Genomic DNA, 22350 nt, shown 5'->3' on the forward strand with positions numbered 1-22350 from the left:
ATAAATCGAATAATCATAATACTTGATAATTATTAGAATTATTCTATTTATTTTTTAAGTAATATAATCGCATAGCAAATTAAACAGCTGTCTCTATAGTCAACTTTCCTATTTGATTGCTAGAATTAGTGAAGTTGACGGATAGGTAGCTAAAACGAAGATGGAGAATACTTTGTTATCTTCGTTTTGAGGAATAAGACGAATACATACGTCATATTCGCTAATTCTAGATATCAAACCAATAGGAAAGTAGCCTTAAAGGGAACCTGTCATGTGGATATTTGATTATAATCTAACTAATTATATACAATCATTAACTACTAAAAAGTACCTTAGATGTATTCACTTACTGGTGTGACAGATGGTTACCTCATAATACAGCTACTATAGATGGGTCGTTGATCCAGGGAGTTATTCTGATTGCCTGATTGGAGTCGGGAAGGAATTTTTTTTTCACCTTAAGTGGGGAAAATGGGCTTCTACCTCAGTTTTTTTGTCTTCCTCTGGGTCAACTTGCAGGATAAACAGGCTGAACTGGATGGACAGATGTCTTTTTTCAGCCTTATAAACTATGTTACTATATTACAGACATTTTCTTTTACATACATAATGGTACATGTAAATGATTTTAACCTATCTGGGCACATTCATGTTAATATATTACAAGTTGAAATACAGTAACCGAACAGCTCATTCAAAGTTCAATTTTTATTTTTTTAGATTTGTAATTTTTATATTTGTGGCACCCGAATAGCAGATCATATAATAAGTTGATCCACAAAAGGGTGGGATGTCTGTAAAGATCAAACAAAAATATAAGCAATATCACAGGAAAGAAAGTAAATCCAACAAATAGTTGCCAGCTTCAAAAACAATGAAAATGTAATTTACCACACCACTTGCATTTCAGAAGTGCAAGAGTTTTGGTCTGCCAAGTTTAGACACACCCATTATATTACATAGTAGGCTGAAACAAACCAAATAAAATACAAGGTATAACCCATGCATGCTCACCATGTCTTCTCATTAAACACTTAGAATGCCAAACCTTTAAAGAATACATTTGTGGCAAATAACTGGATAGTACAGAAACCACATTGAGACAAAATACAAAACAACTGGATTCCATGGAGATGTATGAATTTACAGTAGTTAACGTGAGTGTTCAAGTTTTGATAACCATAGCCACCATAACATTCCCTTAGTTCAGTTACAAAAAAAAAACAACAAAAAAAAAACACCTACAACAAACCATGAGCATACCAAACCACCAATTTCCATCTGCCGCACAGACATGAGCAAATTCCAGCAGGTTTGGTTCTAGTTGCAGTAGTCAAGTAACACTTCTTTTGTTGAGCACTTGTCAGCATGTAAATATGCTGTAAGAAATTATTTCGCTCCAAATAAAGCCTGGATTCTTGTCTCTCCATGGTACAGCTGCAAGAATCTTGTACACAGGTTACATTTTCACTGGGCACGTTAGTGAGGTCGGCTGCTGCTGGACTCTGAGGAATGCCTACTCCGATGGCTGCTGTAACCGTTCGTATAACCATTGGTTTGCCGCTTTGTTAAACCACCAGTTAAAATATCCTGGATGTGCTGAACAATCAGGTTGATTGCAACTGTGAAAGAATTAACAGCAAGATAAGAAAAGAGTAAAGTCTGCATACTTCAATAAATCTGTATATTATATACAAACACACAGTTTTCTGTTGCTTTATGTAGTAAATAACATGGTAAGTGTTCTAGTGAGCCATAACCATAGAAAAGACAAAAAATAAATAAAAGGAAAAACCACACACCAAATAGGGAAGCTTGCAAGTATTAAATGCCAAAGTCAGCTCCTTCATACAAGAATGAAATCTATGAACAAATTGGAATCTTATGGCTTTCTTTGCACACAAATTTGGTCTGACATTTATTTTGTTTTTATATAAAAATGTCATGATTGCCTTTTTCTGCAGGTCAGCACGATTAGAGCAATACGTGATTTGTGTGGTTGTTAGGTTTTACAACTTTTGAAAAAACAGTGCTATGTGAGGGCTTGCATTCACCATGCATGAATAATGTTAATATTTTACAAGTTTGGACATTTTTGGATGCGGTAATACCCATTATGTTAATTGTCAAATTGTTTATTTTTAATGTACAAAATTGGAAAAGGGGGGCAGATTTGAATTTAATATGGTGTTATTTTATTTATTTTGTCATGTTAGTTCTCTTAGGGGTCTTGAACATGTGATCATCCGATCGCTTGTACCATGAACTGTAATACGAGGGGTGTTCAATAAGTTATCTACTGCAGCATGTTCTGTCTGTGTCAAAGAGCAGAGCATGTCTGTGCCGATTGAGACATACAACACACAGTAGCAGCTCAGTCTGATGAAAAGCACGGGAAACGATAGGTGCAGGTCTACAAAGAAAGTGAGGGATTTGGAGCTTCTTTCCACAATGAAATTCCTATAAATCCATGAATAGATGATTGCTGTTCAAGATGAGTGAAGACAGCTTCGGATGCTACATCCGAAGCGGCTTTGCAAAAAAATGTGTTAATCCTGTACGGAGATTAGTCTCCAAATAGTATTGGAATGTATCGGCTCTGATGAGCCAAAGTAAGTTGAATAACTTCGGTATTTGATTATTACAGTGAAAAACCACTTCAAAACTTGGAACCAAACTCTTTTTTTATTATAATAATAAATTACCGAAGCTATTCAATGAAGTCTCGCACAACTTCGTGAATAACTTACTTCGGCTCATCGGAGCCCATACATTCTAATACTGAAGGTAGACGAATCTCCGTACAGAATTATAACTTTTTTTTTAGCAAAGAGACTTTGGATGTAGCATCCGAAGTCACTTCTCTCATCTTTAATTGCTGTATATGGGGATGATGCACCTTCCTACTACCAAATAAAGTTTTTAGCCAAGCATTAAATGGGGGTAGGGAATCAATTGAAGATGGTCGACCTCTCTAAGCATCTTCAAAGGAAATGTGCAGTGAAGCGGAGTCCAGGATTTTGGAAGATTGTCGGGTCAAAGTCAGTGTTCTAGCTCATGAATTGGGTATATTGAAGGTCAGTTCCCGGTGGGAGTCACAAATGTTGACTCCTGAGCAAAAAAAACTTGTCACCAAGAAAATGTAGACATGCTTAGAAAAAAATCCTGGAGACTTATATTCTCAAATTATTATAGGTGATGAAACAGGGGTTCACCATCATAATCCTGAGACCAAACAAAAGTCCATGCAATAGAAGCACAAGAGGTAACCAACTCCAAAGAAATGTCGTGTGCAGCAGTCAGCTGGAAAGATCATGACAAGTTTTTTGGGATACAGAAGGCATTTTATTACTAGAATTCATGCCACACAATAAAATTACTGGAGACACCTAATGCTTCAACAAAGACATTTTGGTTTTATTTTTATCTTCCATGCAGATTTTTAAATCAGCAGCATGCCAATTGTGCAATTATGCTTAGGTAGAGTAGTTTTTCTGATAGACTAAGTGTACCTGCACACAGTGTTGATTTGTATGTAAAGGGGTTCTCTGGGAGTAAGGACATTTGAGCACATGCTGCAGCCTCTCACCAAGCTGAAGATTCATACTTACCTGCTCCCTGCCTCTCCTGTCCTCCACCCTGGCTCAGATGTGTCCATATTCTGTTCTCTGTAGTGTTTATATCCGGTGCAGGATGGGCATATGCTCCGCTGCAGCCAGTGACATGGCCACAAGCGGCATAACACTGCTGAAGCCAGTCATTGGCTGCAGAGGAGCATATGCCCATGCTGCATCGGATGTAAACACTCCAGGGAACACAACACACCTAAGCCAGAGAGGGGGACTGGATTGGCAGGAAGCGGGAAAATCTGATTCTACAACTTAATCAGTTACATTTGAAAAGCAATTATTACTGGCATCAGACAACCCTTTTTTAAATACATTTTTATTGGAGTTTTAACAATAGTAAACCATACCCCTTTCTCCCTCAATACATGTAGCATAGTACTACATAAATATTTTAATGACATGGCGATTTTCCATGTTCATTTTGTGTGACTTTGTGATCTCTTATTAATTTTTGGGGGCAGGTGAAGAGACCTAAAAAACTGCAAATTGTCCATTTTGACTCCCCCCCCCCCCCCCGGAAATTGAATATTTTGGTCATAAGACCATCAGCACAATGCGTTTTAAGCAGAAAGGCAACTGGAACTGTGGATGTCAAGTCATTAAAATGTCACTTTTTTTGTACATTTTTAATGTTTCTGAAGTAAATCAGGGGACACAATTGCATTTTTTTTAACCCCTTAGTGACATAATAAATTTTAGCCTTATGGACCAGTATCAATTTCCTCCTTAGTGTTCCAGCAGTCATAACTTTAATTTAATTTTTTAGTTTTATTTTGCGGGATTAGTTGTAGGTTTTTTCGAAAAAAAATTTGGGGTATATATAGTGTATTAGGATTCATGTATTAAAAGTAACATAATTAAATAAAGACAACCAGGTCATTTTTATCATTCAGACATAAATATCCCCTGGCATTCGTTCTCATTATCCATTCAGCTTTTTTTTAGTAATTTTTCTATCTCGTCCTCTCAAGGGTAGTTTAACTACTTCTATGCCAGCACACTTTAAAACCTTTTGATAGAAACACAGAATGTGTCGGCAGATGAGAACCATTTCGCCCATCTAGTCTGCCCAATATACTGAATACTATGAATAGCCCTTGGCACTGTCTTATATGAAGGATGGCCTTATGCCTATCCCATGCATGCTTAAACTCCTCCACTGTATTTGCAGCTACCACTTCTGCAGGAAGGCTATTCCATGCATCCACTACTCTCTCAGTAAAGTAATACTTCCTGATATTACTTTTAAACCTTTGCCCCTCTAATTTAAAACTATGTCCTCTTGTAGCAGTTTTTCTTCTAATAAATATTCTCTCCTCTTTTACCTTGTTGATTCCCTTTATGTATTATATCCCCTCTCTCTAGTCTTTCTTCTAAGCTATACATGTTAAGGTCATTTAATCTTTCCTGGTAAGTTTTATCCTGCAATCCATGTACTAGTTTAGTAGCTCTTCTCTGACCTCTCTCCAAAGTATCAATATCCTTCTGGAGATATGGTCTCCAGTACTGAGCACAATACTCCAAATGAGGTCTCACTAGTGCTCTGTAGAGCGGCATGAGCACCTCCATCTTTCTACTGTTAATGCCTCTACATACAAGCATTCTGCTAGCATTTCCTGCTGCTCCATGACATTGTCTGCCTACCTTTAAGTCTTCTAGACTGATCTCCCTGATGCATAGTGTGTATATGTTCAATAAGGCTTTTCGCTCCGATACCAGTTTCAATAGATTCCTTATGTTCCCTAAAGAGAATGTATAGGGGCCTGTAGGTTTTGCCTATATAAAAATCGGCCACACGGACAGAGAGTGACATATACCACATGTAGTTTTACAATTAATAAACTCTGTGTGCTGTGTACCTCCTATATGGATCGATGTGCCTCTGTACATAAAATCGCACATAGAGCCGTGTCCACATCAAAAATTTCCCCTTGGCCCCCACTTGTCCAACCAATTGGTTTGTGAACTCACAAAATTTCTATCAAATTTCTCAGTGATGACATCTCATATAGTTTTAGTACATCTAAAACTAACAATGGGCATATTCTGTGTTCTCTCTCTCTCAAGAGATGATCTCTTTGCAGCATATGCCAATTGTTCAGGATCGTTTTTTTTATTTTTATTATTTGGGCCATAGGGGAATATTCAAATGTGAACACTGCTCTAGCGTTTTTTGGAGTTTGTCCTCCAGTTGCATTTTTCTTTTTCTTTGGAGATATTAGACCATTAGCTTTGATAAGCTCTTTCAATGATTTTACCTGCATATCCCCTTTGTAGTAGTCGTATCTTCAGCTCACGGCACTGCTTTTCAAATACTTCTGTGTTTGTGATAGTTCTTGCCAACCATAAAAATTGGCCATAGGGGACCGCTGTCAGCACATGTGGGGGATGGAAACTCCTGAAGTGTAATAGAGCATTTGTCGAGGTGGGTTTTCCATATATAGTGGTGTCTAAATATCCATATTTAACACTGACTAATACATCTAAAAACTCGAGATCTTGCTGTTCTATTCTACTAGTAAATTGCATGTTCATACCGTTGATGTCATTAAGATACTGTACAAAGGAGTGGAACAGATTCTGATCACTAGCCCATATAATAAAGACATCATTGATGCATCTTAGAAATATCCTGATATGTTTAATATATGGATTGTTGACTGTAAAAATATATATTTCTCTTCAAAAGTTGCCAAAAATAGATTAGCAAAAAGGTACAGGAGACTGGTGTCCCCATAACAGTGCCTGCTATTTTACTGTACCATTGCTGATCAAACAAAAAGGAGTTGTGAGACAATACAAAAGGACAGTGCCTCCCCTATGAACTCAGTATAGTGTGCATTCCTTCCGAGCCTAGTTAATAGACTACAGATATTATGTACACCTCGCTCCTGGTATTCTGGTGTACAAGCTTTCCACATCTATTGAAGCCAGCAGGTAATCCTCTCAATTTCTTAGAGAGCTCCAAGAAAGTCACTGGTGTCCTCCAGGTACGACGGAATCCCTTGTAAAAGCGGTCGTAAAATCCAGTCTAAATACTGGAAAAGGGGCTCGGTCAGTGACCCAATGCCCGACACGATGGGACGTCTACCAGTGACTTGTGGATTTTCGGCATGTGATACCATACTGGCTTAACCTCTTATGGACACAGCCATATTTCACCTTAAGGACCAGGCAATTTTTTGCAAATCTGACCAGTGTCACTTTAAGTGCTGATAACTTTAAAATGCTTTGACTTAACCAGGCATTCTGAGACAGTTTTTTCATCACATATTGTACTTCATGACACTGGTAAAATTAAGTAAAAAAAAACTCAATTTTATTTATAAAAAAATACAAAATTTACAAAAAAAATATTGTAAAAAATTGCTGATTTCCAAGTTTCAATTTCTCTACTTCTATAATACATAGTAATACCTACAAAAATAGTTATTACTTTACATTCCCCATATGTCTACTTCATGTTTGGATCAATTTGGGAATGATATTTTATTTTTAGGGGATGTTACAAGGCTTACAATCTTGAAATTTTTCTGAATTTAAAAAAACAAAACACTTTTTAGGGACCAGTTCAGGTCTGAAGTCACTTTGTGAGACATAATAGAAACCACCCAAGGTATTCTAGAAACTACACCCCTGAAGGTATTCAAAACTGATTTTACAAATGTAGTTAACCCTTTAGGTGTTCCACAAGAGTTAATGGCAAATGGTAATAAAATTTCAGAATTTAGATTTTTGGGCAAATTTTAATCCATTTTTTCCAGTAACAAAGCAAGGGTTAACAGCCACAGCCAAACAAAATGCTATATTTATTGCCCCGATTCTGTAGTTTGCAGAAACACCCCATATGTGGTCATAAACTACTGTATGAGCACACAGTAGGGCGTAGAGGGAACGGTGCGCCGTATGGTTTTTGGAAGGCAGATTTAGCTGGGACATGGTGTCAAAAAAACCAGTCCATTTGAAGCCCCTCTGATGCACCCCTAGAGTAGAAACTCCATAATAGTGACCCATCTAAGAAACTAAACCCCTCAAGGTATTCCAAACTGATTTTACAAACTTTGTTAACCCTTTAGGTGTTGCACAAGAGTTATTGGCAAATGGAGATACAATTTCTAAATTTCACTTTTGTCAGATTTCCATTTTAATAATTTTTTTCCAGTTACAAAGCAAGGGTTATCAGCCAAACAAAACTCAATATTTATGGCTCCGATTCTGTAGTTTACAGAAACACTCCATGTGTGGTCGTAAACCGCTGTACGGGCACACGGCATGGTGCAGAAGGAAAGGAATGCCATACGGTTTTAGAAGGCAGATTTTGCTGTACCGTTTTTTTGGACACAATGTCCCATTTGAAGCACCCCTGATGCACCCTTAGAGTAGAAACTCCAAAAAAGTGACCCCATTTTAGAAACTACGGGATAGGGTGGCAGTATTGTTGGTACTAGTTTAGGGTACATATGATTTTTGGTTGCTCTATATTACACTTTTTGTGAGGCAAGGTAACAAGAAATGGCTGTTTTGGAACAGTTTTTATTTTATTTTTATTTTCAACATTCATCTGACAGGTTAGATCATGTAATATTTTTATAGAGCATGTTGTCACGGATGCAGCGATACCTAATATGTATACCATTTTTTTTTATAATAATAACAATTATGTTTTAGTGTCTCCATAGTCTGAGAGCCATATTTTTTTCAGTTTTTGGGCAAATATCTTGGGTAAGGTATGATTTTTGCGGGATGAGATGACGGTTTGATTGGCACCATTTTGGGGTGCGTATGACTTTTTGATCGCTTGCTATTACAATTTTCGTGATGTAAGGTGACAAAAAAATAGCGTTTTACACTTTTTTTATTTTTTACTCTATTCACCTGATGGGTTAGGGCATGTGATATTTTTATAGAGCAGGTAATTACGGACGCGGCGATACCGAATATGTATACTTTTTTTATTTATGTAAGTTTTACACAATTATTTAATTTTTGAAACAAAAACAAATCAAGTTTTAGTGTCTCAATATTCTAAGAGCCATAGTTTTTTCAGTTTTTGGGCGATTGTCTTAGGTAGGGTCTCATTTTTTGCGGGATGAGGTGACGGTTTGATTGGTACTATTTTGGCGTACATACAACTTTTTGATCATTTTTATTTCCTTTTTTTGGGGAAGTAGGGTGGGCAAAATTTCTATTTCATCATAGTTTTTTTTATTTTTTATGGCTTTCACCGTTTGGGTAAAGTAACATGACCGTTTTATAGATCAGGTCGTTATGGACGCGGTGATGTCAAACATGTGTAGGGAATTTTATTTTTTTTCATTTTTAATCAGTGACAAACGTGTTTAGCCTAGGTGCCTGCTCAATGATTTGAGCAGGCACCGGGATCCGATCACCGCCCGCCGGGTGGCAGTGATCGGAACCATACATGACGTACCGGTACGTCATGTGTCCTTAAGTACCAGGACAACATGACAACGTACCGGTATGTCATGGGTCCTACTTTATCTACATATTTCCATGATAGGGCTCTTCATTATGTTGGCTTGGAAAAGCCAACATACTGTTATTCGTTGGTGGTTCAGCTTATTATGTTGGCTTGAAAAAGCCAACATACTGTTATTTGTTGGTGGTTCAGCTTATTATTATTCTTGGCGCCCCCTCTCTTTCTAATCGCTACCCCTCCTACAGTTTTGGGGGTACGTACCCCAAACTTTCCACACTTCGTCCTATAGCGAACTTCGTTGCTTGTGCTTTATTAACAGTTCCCACCCTCCGGGCCCCTGTGGCGGGCCCCCGTACGTCACATTTTGGAGAACTCAAAAGTGGGCGGAGCCACAAACAACCAGATTTTCCCTATTGACGTCAATGAGAAACCTTTAAAAAGCTGTCATTCTCACAGTATTTAAGCCACAGCACCCAAACTCGGCAGGGTGGGTCAGTGTGTGATAAAATTTAAAATTTATTAAAAGTGGGTGGAGTCTACAACGGCCAATCAAACTTTAGTCAGTTGTTTTAATGGGGAAATGTAAAACTGCCGCTGATCTTATGCTGTTAATGGCAGGGTCCCCAAACTTGGTACAGTTGGACAATTTAGGATTAGGATTAAAATTCAAAAAAGTGGGCGGGGCCAAAAACAACCAGATTTCTTTGATTTCAATGGGAAAACTGAAAAATGCAGAAAATTGAAAAATGCTGACATTGACGTCAGTGGCTTCAAATATCAGGTCATAGATTACTTCGGCTTCAAAAATGGAAAAAGTGGGCGGAGTCAACAACAACAAATCAGATTTTCCCTATTGACTTCAATGAGAAACCTTTAAATTGCTGTAATTCTCACAGTATTTAAGCCAGAATACCCAAACTTGGCACCATAGATCATTGGGTGACTGGGGTAAAAAAAATAAAAAAATTAAAATTGGGCGGAGTCTACAACAGCCAATCAAATTTCAGCCATTTGTTTAAATGGGAGAAATTCAAACTGCTGCTGCTCTTAGTGTTAAAGGCAGGGTTCAGAAACTTGGCACAATTGGTCACTGGAGGACTGTGACCATGAATATCTAATTTTGGGTGGAGCCACAAACAACCAATCAGATTTTCCCTATTGACTTCAATGAGAAACCTTTAAAAAGCTGTAATTCTCACAGTATTTAAGCCACAGCACCCAAACTCGGCAGGGTGGGTCAGTGTGTGACAAAGGTCAAAATTTATAAAAAGTGGGCAGAGTCTACAACGGCCAATCAAATTTTAGTCAGTTGTTTTAATGGGGAAATTTAAAACTGCTGCTGCTCTTAGACTTTTATTGGCACAGTCTTCAAACTTGGCACAGTTGGTCACTGGAGGACTGGTATTAAAATTAAAAACAAGTGGGTGGAGCCACCAACAGCCAATCAGATTTCAAGCCAACATCCTGTTGTTTCTTCAGAAACAAGACTTTCTAGTTATTATTCGTGGTGCCCCCTCTCTTTCTAAACGCTACTCCTCCTACAGTTTTGGGCGTACATACCCCAAACTTTCCATACTTTTGTCCTATAGCAAAGTTCGTTGCTTGTGCTTTAATAACCGTTCCCACCCTCCGGGCCCCTGTGGCGGGCCCCCAAATGCTACTTTTTTCCCCATAGAGTTTGACAGGGAAAATTTTCAAGTCGCTCTCACCCGCACAGTTTTGAAGCTACATTCCCCAAACTCGAATCACATATTGTTGGTGTCACCCCGAACGAAACTGAATTTTGGGGGAACACCCCAAACTGAGCGGGATAGCAACAGCCAATGAAAATTTAGCTATTTTCTATACGCTACTCCTCCCACAGTTTTAGGAGTACAATTACCAAACTTTGCACACTTGTTCGGCACATACCCGAATAGGTTGCTTGTGCTTTGTTAAGCGATCCCACCTTGCAGGCCCCTGGGGCGCCACCCTGAAGTTCCCATTTTTTCCCCATAGACTTTCATTAGAAAATTTTAAACTTTTGCCACTCGTACAGCTTTTAAGTTAAATTTGCCAAACTTGGGTCACTTAGTCATGGGGTCAACCTGAAAATGTGTTACATTTTGGGGACTCTAAAAAGTGGGCGGGGCCACCAACAACCAATCTAATTTCAGCCATTAGTTTAAATGGGAAAATTTAAAACTGCCGCTGCTCTTAGACTGTTAATGGCAGGGTCCTGAAACTTGGCTCAGTTGGTCACTGGAGGACTGAAAATGTCTGTCACATTTTAGGGATGCTAAAAAGTGGGCGGAGCCACAACCAGATTTTCCCTTTTGACTAAAATGAGAAACCTTTAAAAAGCTGTCATTCTCACAGTATTTAAGCCACAGCACCCAAACTCTGCAGGGTGGGTCAGTGTGTGACAAAGGTTAAAATTTATAAAGGGTGGGCGGAGTCTACAATGGCCAAATTTTAGTCAGTTGTTCTAATGGGGAAATTTATTAACTGCCGCTGATCTTACACCGTTAATGGCAGGGTCCCCAAACTTGGTACAGTTGGACAATTTAGGTTTAGGATTAAAATTCTGAAAAGTGGGCGGGGCCAAAAACAACAAGATTTCTTTAATTGATATCAATCGGAAAAATGCTGCTATTCTTACATTATTGATGTCAAGGATTAACATGGGAACATTGAAAAATGCTGCTATTATTGATGTCAGGGGCTTCAAATATCAGAAATCAGATCATAGGTTACTTCCACTTCAAAAATAGAAAAAGTGGGCAGAGCCAACAAACAGATTTTCCCTATTGACTTTAATGAGAAAATTTGTCATTCTCACAGTATTTAAGCCAGAATACCCAAACTTGGCACCGTAGGTCATTGGGTGAGTGGGGGTCAAAAAATGTTAAAAAGTGGGCGGAGTCTACAACGGCAAATCAAATTTCAGCCATTTGTTTAAATGGGAAAAATTCAAACTGCCGCTGCTCTTAGACTTTTATTGGCACAGTCTTCGAACTTGGCACAGTTTGTGGACTGGGATTAAAATTCAAAAAAGTGGGTGAAGCCACCAACAGCCAATCAGATTTCAAGCCAACATCCTGTGGTTTCTTCAAAAACGACACAGTTTAGTTGTATTTGATATCTACCCATCGGGTTAGTTTTCAGGGGTAAGTATGTCTTACTGTCACTCAGCTGACATGTTGGCTCTTTCATATATTGCTTCTTATACATCACCACTATTTTTCCACCCTTGTTGGTCGGTTTAATTATGTCTATATTTTTAGAAATCCAGTCTAGAGCACCACGCTCCCTCTCCTTCAGATTGGAACCTTCCTTAAGATAGTTCAGGGCTTTAATTTCCTTAATAACCTGTCTCTGAAAAAGGTCGAGGCTGAAGTTGGCCAGCAAGGGTGGACTAAAAGTGGTTTTAATTCCTCTCGAAAACACCTGTTGTGTCTCACTATGTTCTGATTCTGTCTCTCTTGCACACCCTTGCAATTCTAAAAGGGTTTCTATCATCTGTCTGTCGGTGTTATCTTGATATTCACAAAACTTTTATCATAGGGGACCTATAGAAATAGGGATTTCTACCTCTTGATTCTTCTACACTTGGGTTTTTTAATGTAGATTCAGTTTCCTCACTGCTTTAAATACATCTATTTCAAAATGTGTATCATTAAACTCATTCACCAAACCAAAATTAAGTCCCTTGTATAGGAGAGACAGACAGTCTTGTGTTTAGATGAATTTCAGTCAGGTTCACCACGATATGTCCCACTGGGAGTCTTGGATATGTTCTGCACAAAGGGCTAGCGTCTCCAGGCTACTTGTTTCCTTTTGTACCCACTTATTTGCGGTTTTTCTGTTCAGTCTCCCTCTTCTTGTGTTGCTCCTAAAGGGACCGCTGATGTATCTGAATCACTGTCAGGAACTTTCATGTTGGCCCAATCCTGGGGGCACTTGTTTTTATCTTCTGAAGCGCTTGAATCTGAATCTGTCGTCCAGTATTCCCCGATTCGCAGTTTATTTGGGCGCCTCCTTCTCTGTACTCTTTTTTAGATCATCCAGTCAAGGATTTTTCCATCATAATCATCTTTATCACGCAAGAATTTCTTTTTTTCTCCCCTATGGCCAATTTTTACGGTTGGCAAGAATTATCACAAACACAGAAGTATTTGAAGAGCAGTGCAGTGAGCTGAAGATATGACTACTGCAAAGGAGATATCCAGGGAAAATCATTGAAAGAGCTTATCAAAAAGCGCACACTCAAAAGGCTAATTGGCCCAATATCACCAAAGAAAAACGTAACTGGAGGACAAACTTCAAGAAATGCTAGAGCAGTGTTCACATTTTAATATTCCCCTATGGCCCAAATAATAAAAAAAAAAAAAACGATCCTGAACAATTGGCATATGCTGCAAAGAGATCATCTCTTGAGAGAGAGAGAACACAGAATATGCCCATTGTTAGTTTTAGACGTACTAAAACTATAGATGTCATCACTGATAGAAATTTGATAGAAATTTTGAGAGTTCACAAACCAATTGGTTGGACAAGTGGGGGCCAAGGGGAAATTTTTGATGTGGACACTGCTCTATGTGCGATTTTATGTACAGAGGCACATCGATCCATATAGGAGGTATACAGCACACAGTCAGAGAGTTTATTAATTGTAAAACTACATATGTGGTATATGTCACTCTGTCCATGTGGCCAATTTTATATAGGCAAAACCTACAGGCCCCTATACATTCGCTTTATGGAACATAAGAAATCAACTGAAACTGGTATTGGAGCAACACGCCTCATTGAACATATACACACTATGCATCAGGGAGATCAAAAGGTTTTAAAGTGTGCCGGCATAGAAGTTGTTAAACTACCTTTGAGAGGAGGAGACAGAAAGCGTAAATTATTATTACAAAAAAAAAAAGATGAATAGATAATGAGAACGAATGCCATGGGATCTTTAGGTCTGAATGATAAAAATTACCTGGCTGTCTTTAATTATGTTGTTTTTAATACATGAATTCACTGTGTATTGGATACATTGACATGTAATTGTCTCACCTGTTGACTAGTCACATGGAGGATAGAAAAAATGGAGGGCCACAGCAGCGTCTCGCCAATAAACTTCTTTATTCAGGATCACACCTCACAGCAAGGCATACAAAATATTTTGCGGCAACGTTTCGGCTAGAGATAGCCTTTGTCAACTTGACAAAGGCTATCTCTAGCCGAAACGTTGCCGCAAAATATTTTGTATGCCTTGCTGTGAGGTGTGATCCTGAATAAAGAAGATTATTGGCGAGACGCTGCTGTGGCCCTCCATTTTTTCTACATGCCATTGGACCGCTTTGGATCTGCGATCCCCTGCCCAGCTGTTGCGTGTTCACCATTTTGTTGCTCTTTACAAGCCGTCTGTGTTGCTGCTCCTGAACAAACTTATCTTCTCTAGTCACATGGAGGAGTGAGTGTGGTATTTACTACGCCCCTCAACCACGTCACATGAGGCTTGACAAAGCACTGGTTAGTGCTAAACGGCTGTTGCCCTGAATTGCTGTGCAGTGACCCGCATCTAGCATGTTTTTACTTTAATAAAGCTACTATCAACACAACTAACGGGTGAGTGCAGCTTTTCCTTCATCTCTTCAATATTGTGATTGTTATCAACACCTCGTAAGCAGAGCACCACCGTGACGTGAGTAGCCGTGGCAAGTGTGAATCCAGTCATACATTACCAAGAACCGCATGGTGCAGTGCAGACTGTTTTTCTCTTTTTTTTTTTTATAATATATAGTGTATTAAACAACAATTTTTAGGGGAAAATATAAAAAAACAGCAAAGCCTTTTAGAAGGCTTCTAAAGCGACTGCTTTAGCTGCTTATATCTTGGATAGGTAGCAGCTGGAGATATGGGCTTTGTATTACTTGAAAGGGGACATGCTAAGCTTTCAAACAATACCACAATCACAGCATTGGAAGATATAGCTGTTAGAAATCAGGATGCAGTGAATGCAGCTAAAAAGTGAAAGTAGAACTTAGGGTCCATTCACACGTCCGTTGTTTGTTTCCTGATCTGTTCCGTTTTTTGCTGAACAGATCTGGACCCATTCATTTTCAATGGGTCCTGAAAAAAAAAACCGGACAGCACAATGTCAGATTTTTTTCCAGGACCCATTGAAAATGAATGGGTCCAGATCTGGTCCAGATCTGTTCAGCAAAAAACGGAACAGATCAGGAAACAAACAACGGACGTGTGAATGGACCCTTAAGTTGGGAATTAACAGGGTAAAGCCTGCTTTTAAGGCCTCATGCACATGACCGTTGTGTGCATCCGATTCCGTTGTTCCGTGATTTTCTGTGGGCCCATTGACTTTCAATGGGTCCGTTGAAAACTTGCAAAATGCACCGTTTGTCATTCGCGTCCGTGATCAGTGTTTCCTGTCAGTCAAAAAATACTGGTCCTATTTTTTTTTTACGGACAACGGTTCGCGGACCCATTCAAGTCAATGGCACACAAAATTGTCATCCATGTCAGTGTCTGTTTTTTTCCCTTTCATTTTCAAGGCAAAATCCAAGTCACTTTTCTGGTCTGGTGAGCCTCCAAAAATCAAGGAAGACACACAGAAGAAAAAACTGATACGGATCACGGAACAACGGAACCCTGTTTTGCGGACCGTGAAAAAATATGTTGTGTGCATGAGGCCCAACAGTGATATATCCTGCTTCTGTTGAGCTAATGCTGTCATTTTGGTCTTGTATGAAAACCTGGAATGCCCATGCCCTACTACCAAATCAGGAAATATGAGCAGCTAAAGAAGAGCCCTCCCCCCCTCCTCCCATCCCTTCTGCCTGAGCTGTCCAAAACAGTTAAGTGATTTTACCAGAGCCGGACTCCCAAAAAACGGTTAGGTGATTAAGACTCATTGTGCTCATGAAGGTCTTATAACTGAAACATCAAATTGTAATGAGTATTTAACAATTTCAGAAATTTTTTTGATACGCAGCAACTGATGAGTGCCGTGGTACTATCTATACGATAATGTGAAAGTTAACCTACCACTGGCACCATCCTTTCTGAACAGAGTGCAGCTGTCAACATATCAAATAAAAAAATAAAAAATCTTTGTTATAGTGGTCACAATATGTGATAAATAGGTTTTCATAAGGGCTGCACGATATGGGAATTTTGTGCGATTGCGATTAGGGCCCTAAAAATTGAGATGATATGCAATATTTTAAGGGAATTGTGCTAGAGGTCTATTTTCTGTGGCTGGCACTGTTATGGGGGATCTGTGGATGGCACAGTTATGGGGGGGGGGCGAATCTGTGGCTGGCACAGTTATGGGGGGCGAATCTGTGGCTGGCACAGTTATGGGGGGGAATCTGTGGCTGGCACAGTTATGGGGGGGGAATCTGTGGCTGGCACAGTTATGGGGGGGGAATCTGTGGCTGGCACAGTTATGGGGGGGGAATCTGTGGCTGGCACAGTTATGGGGGGGGAATCTGTGGATGGCACAGTTATGGGGGGGGAATCTGTGGATGGCACTTATAGGGGGGGGGGGATCTGTGGATGGCACTTATAGGGGGGGGGGGGATCTGTGGATGGCACTTATGGGGGGGGGGGATCTGTGGATGGCACTTATGGGGGGGGGGATCTGTGGATGGCACTTATGGGGGGGGGGAATCTGTGGATGGCACTTATGGGGGGGGGGAATCTGTGGATGGCACTTATGGGGGGGGGGAATCTGTGGATGGCACTTATGGGGGGGGGGAATCTGTGGATGGCACTTATGGGGGGGAATCTGTGGATGGCACTTATGGGGGGGGGAATCTGTGGATGGCACTTATGGGGGGGGGGGAATCTGTGGATGGCACAGTTATTGGGGGGGGGGAATCTGTGGCTGGCACAGTTATTGGGGGGGAATCTGTGGATGGCACAGTTATTGGGGGGAATCTGTGGATGGCACAGTTATTGGGGGGGAATCTGTGGATGGCACAGTTATTGGGGGGGAATCTGTGGATGGCACAGTTATTGGGGGGGAATCTGTGGATGGCACAGTTATTGGGGGGGAATCTGTGGATGGCACAGTTATTGGGGGGGAATCTGTGGATGGCACAGTTATTGGGGGGGAATCTGTGGATGGCACAGTTATTGGGGGGGAATCTGTGGATGGCACAGTTATTGGGGGGAATCTGTGGATGGCACAGTTATTGGGGGGGAATCTGTGGATGGCACAGTTATTGGGGGGGGGGAATCTGTGGATGGCACAGTTATTGGGGGGGGGGGGGAATCTGTGGATGGCACAGTTATTGGGGGGGGGGGATCTGTGGATGGCACAGTTATGGGGGGGGGATCTGTGGATGGCACTTATAGGGGGGGAATCTGTGGATGGCACTTATAGGGGGGTAATCTGTGGATGGCACTTATGGGGGGGGGATCTGTGGATGGCACTTATGGGGGGGGGAATCTGTGGATGGCACTTATGGGGGGGGAATCTGTGGATGGCACTTATGGGGGGGGGGAATCTGTGGATGGCACTTATGGGGGGGGGGGAATCTGTGGATGGCACTTATGGGGGGGGGGAATCTGTGGATGGCACTTATGGGGGGGGGAATCTGTGGATGGCACTTATGGGGGGGGAATCTGTGGATGGCACTTATGGGGGGGGAATCTGTGGATGGCACTTATGGGGGGGGAATCTGTGGATGGCACTTATGGGGGGGGAATCTGTGGATGGCACTTATGGGGGGGGAATCTGTGGATGGCACTTATGGGGGGGGAATCTGTGGATGGCACTTGGATGGCATTTATGGGGGGGGATCTGTGCATGGCATTTATGGGGGGGGGATCTGTGGCTGGCAGTTATTGGGGGGGGGAATCTGTGGATGGCACAGTTATTAGGGGGGGGGGAATCTGTGGATGGCACAGTTATTGGGGGGGAATCTGTGGATGGCACAGTTATTGGGGGGGGAATCTGTGGATGACACAGTTATTGGGGGGGAATCTGTGGATGGCACAGTTATTGGGGGGGAATCTGTGGATGGCATTTATGGGGGGGGGGGAATCTGTGGATGGCATTTATGGGGGGGGGAATCTGTGGATGGCATTTATGGGGGGGGGAAATCTGTGGATGGCATTTATGGGGGGGGGGAATCTGTGCATGGCATTTATGGGGGGGGGGGGAGAATCTGTGGATGGCATTTATGGGGGGGGAGGGGAATCTGTGGATGGCAATGCAGGGGGTGGGGGCCGGCATCTGGATTAGCATGGACAGCGAGGACTGGTGCAGTCCCTGTATTCTAATGCACCGGCCCTGCTGACTGTTGTATAATCTTATCTAACCTGTAGGCATTGTTAAAATATAATAATCATGTGTAATTCAGCTGTATTACTTACAACTAAGTTCAGTAGCAGAGAGGAGGGAGGAGGCAGGCCGGGAGGTCGGGCGACGAGTCACTCACTAAGTCAGAAATACACCACTGGTCAAAAGACCAAAGAAAGTCCCTGTAGGGGTCTACTGATTTGGAAAATAAAAGCCAAATACTTTATTTTGTTCATTTAAAAGGGGAGTTGCTACCCCACAAAAACCACACATTTTAAAACTAACAGGTGGCAATGCAAATTTATGTGAGGATTTGCTTCTCTCTCATTTAATTTGAGAACATGTGTGTGCAGGTGGGTGGTTGGTAACCGTATACCACAATTTGATATACCCTATTGCTTTGTGTCCTGGAACCTGGGCCCAAGTTCCGAACACCGCTACGCTGGTTGTCTCTACACTGGCACCAAATAACCACCACACTGGTTCATCACACACAAAACTGTAGCCCTATTAAGGTTTACACATTTGCTGCCAACTGAACTAAAACAAGCGCCTAACACTAGTCCCCACCCGACATGTTTCGCCGCGATGCGGCTTCGTCAGGGGTTAGGGGTATTAGCGTCGGCGCGCTGAACAAAACAAGGGTTTTATGCCTTAGGTAACGCCCCAGTTTGTCTGTTGCAAAGAACCCGTTGGTCATATCCACAGAGGGGGGCGTGTCTCCGAAGTCACATGTCACGTGTGCCGGCGCCTAGCGATGAGGTCACCACAGGCTGCATGCGTCCGGTCATAGCACTGTTTCCACAGCTAGTGTGCTATTGGTTGCGGCCGTCGCTCGTGTCTGACGTGCACTGGCGCCCAGCGATGACCTCATCACCAGGCGTCCACTCATCCCGAGCCAAACATTGACGCCGTCTGATGACAGCGTAACCATCGTCATCACCTCCTCACCTCCCCATGAGGGAAGTGGGAGTGGTTATCTCAAAGGATACAATGTAAAATCATGCACTAGATACATGTTAGGTGGATGACTGGATACAGGCCAATAGACTAGATAGGGGGGGGGGGAGAGAGAAAAAGAAGCAAGGCGAAAAGATACACATTATATTAGCCATTTCATTAGGTTAACACCAGCGATTTATACATAATTCGCTGGTCAGAATTATGTAACTGCATCTGTCATATAGTATCTTTCACCCTGCACTATGTTACCACAGCATATATACCCTTGTCGGCTCTAAGAAGAGGTTTTATAGGAATAATCTTATCCCTTTGTAGAATTTTATAGATATTATTTTTATTTTTATACTTTTATCCTCTCAATAGATGGCAAAAAAATTTTCTTTTTTTGCAAAATGTTACAATATTTATTTTTTACATTTTTTACAAAAAGGCAGAAAAGGAGAAGCCTTCATTTAGGCCGGATGGAGTTTGACTTGACAGTCTATATATCCATTTGGCCTCTTCTCTTAGCAATCTAATGTCCAAATTTCCAGATCTGGGGCCCAGTTTAACTTGGGAGAGCCCCCAGAATTTCAGTACATCTATACGGCCATTGTGAATATATGACACATGTCTATAAAAGGGAAGTATCTTTTTTTTTGTATTAATTGCACTAATGTGTCCCGATATTCGTCTCCTCAGTTCCTGAACCGTCTTGCCAACATACAACTTTGGACATGTACAGGAAGCTATATACACTAAACCACTGCTCTTACAATTAAACCAGTCACGAATTTCATACTCCCTACCATCAACTGGGTTCACGAATCTTTTGATCTTTGGTAAGAAGCTACAGAAGGAGCAACCACCACATGGATACGAACCAGTCACCTTCGATCTTAGCCAATTTCTGTTTTCCTGTCCTATTTTGGGAAGGAAACTGTGTACCAGTTGGTCCCTTAAACTTGGACCACGTCTAAAGGTGACACTAGGATGAGGTGGGAGCACCTGACGTAGATCTGGATCATTAAGGAGAATTTTCCAATATTTCCTTAGAATGTTTGTCATCAGTCGATGATGCCCATCAAAAGTACCTATACACCGGATGGTCTTGCTGTCCTGGGAGGTCACAGAGGGGGCAGTCCTGCATGAAATGAGGGAATCTCTTGTGAGGGCTTTTGCTCGATTAAAAGCCCTTTTAAGAACCTTTCGAGGGTATCCCCTGTCGCGGAATCTATTATATAGATCATCCGCTTGGATCTTAAACAACTCATCTGTTGAACAATTTCTTCTGGCACGTAGATATTGTCCAAATGGTATTCCATTTCTTAGTGCAGTTGGATGCCAGCTTGAGAAATGCAAGAAACTATTTGTTGAGGTAGGTTTACGATAGATATCGGTCTGAATCTGTCCAGACTCATCTTTTTGTATCGTCAGATCTAGGAAATTTATTTGAGTCTGATTAATTTCAAACGTAAAATGCATACCGATATCATTTGCATTAAGTAACTCAACAAAGTCAAGGAACTGTCCCCTCTCCCCCTCCCAGAACAGCAAGACATCATCAATGAAACGGCCCCAATAGCTAATATACTTAGTGTAGGGTTCCATACTTTCAGAAAAAACAATATTGTGCTCCCACCACCCCAAGAAAAGGTTCGCGAACGTAGGGGCACAAGGCGTGCCCATCGCGGTCCCGTGAATTTGGTGAAAAAAGGTTCCATTACATAAGAAATAATTGTGTGTGAGGACAAACATTAATAGTCGTATTACAAAATCATTATGTCTGTGAAATGACGTACTTTTCGTGTACAGAAAAGATTTGACCGCCTCAATACCTAGTTTGTGCTCAATATTAGTGTATAGGGCCTCGACATCGAGGCTTGCTAAAAACGTGGATTTTGATAATGTGATATTAGCTATTTTGGATAATACATCATTTGTGTCCTTAATATAGGACGGTAATTCAGTCACAAAGGGCCTCAAAATGGTGTCAACATACTCACTAGCAGGTTGGGTTAATGCATCATTCCCCGAGACAATGGGTCTCCCTGGAATTGGGACCCTATTTTTGTGCACTTTGGGAAGCGCATAAAAAGTGGCGATGGTTGGATGTTTATTATATAGGAAAATAAATTCCTCCTTAGAAATTAATTGGTTGTCTCGTGCCTCCTTAAGGATAACATGCAGTTCAGTGAGGTAGGTGCTTGTTGGATTGGTGTCTAAAGTTTCATAGATTTTTTTATCACTTAGTAATTTTTCAACCATCAGGTCATATTCATTCCTATCTTGCACCACTATATTTCCCCCCTTGTCACTTGACTTGATTACAATTTTGTCATCTTTTTTTAAAGATTCCAAAGCAAAAACCTCCTCACTGTTCAAATTACTTTCCCCACCAAATTTGTGCAGTTTAATAGTCCTGATTTCATCAGTGACTAAATCCACAAATGTTTCGATATTTTTATATTGGGAAAAAGGTGGTGTCCACCTGGAGCAAGGCTTCAAATTTGTCAAGGGGGGTTCTACAGTGGTGCATATACCCTCACTTTCTGCATGCAGGCTCTCTAACGTCAGTAGAGCCTTCTGTTCCTGTTGGATTAATTTATGTGAATCCTGTGTCAGGCTTAGATGTTGTTTATGAAGTGCAAGTTTGCGTGCAAAAAGGTTAATGTCCTTTACCCAGGTGAATTTATCACATTGAGGTACTGGTGTGAAGGTCAAACCCCTACTCAGGACCTCAATTTGTAATTGAGATAGGGTCTTACAGGATAAATTAATGACCTGTGTGGTTTTAGGTCTGGCACCAGATATCATATTTATGGATGTATCTGGGGGACATGAAGGGTTGACACTATGTTGTATGTCAGTCATAGTTTGATCACTGAGTGTGACCCTCCTTTCTGTTATTTCATCGAGAAACCCCATTTCTCCCTGTCTTTTGCTTGTGTCCCTGCCTGACCTAAAAAAAGGGGGGCAATGGGAGTGGTGATAGATGAACTCGTGGGGAATTGGTTTCCAGCTAATAA

The 22350-nt window shown here is 41.1% G+C and overlaps 1 protein-coding gene across 1 annotated transcript in view; it reads right to left on the reverse strand.

The window, feature by feature from the left end:
* Nucleotides 1–693: 693 nt before the first annotated feature.
* The window catches only part of UCK2 (uridine-cytidine kinase 2), a 147208-nt gene continuing 125551 nt past the window's right edge, over nucleotides 694–22350 (reverse strand). The window contains exon 7 of the mRNA XM_044301108.1: nucleotides 694–1622. Coding sequence (XP_044157043.1) covers nucleotides 1480–1622 — 143 coding nt within the window. The 3' untranslated portion in view covers nucleotides 694–1479. The remainder of the gene's footprint in view (nucleotides 1623–22350) is intronic.

Source organism: Bufo gargarizans, chromosome 7 (genome assembly GCF_014858855.1).
Source record: "Bufo gargarizans isolate SCDJY-AF-19 chromosome 7, ASM1485885v1, whole genome shotgun sequence".
Classification (NCBI taxonomy): domain Eukaryota; kingdom Metazoa; phylum Chordata; class Amphibia; order Anura; family Bufonidae; genus Bufo; species Bufo gargarizans.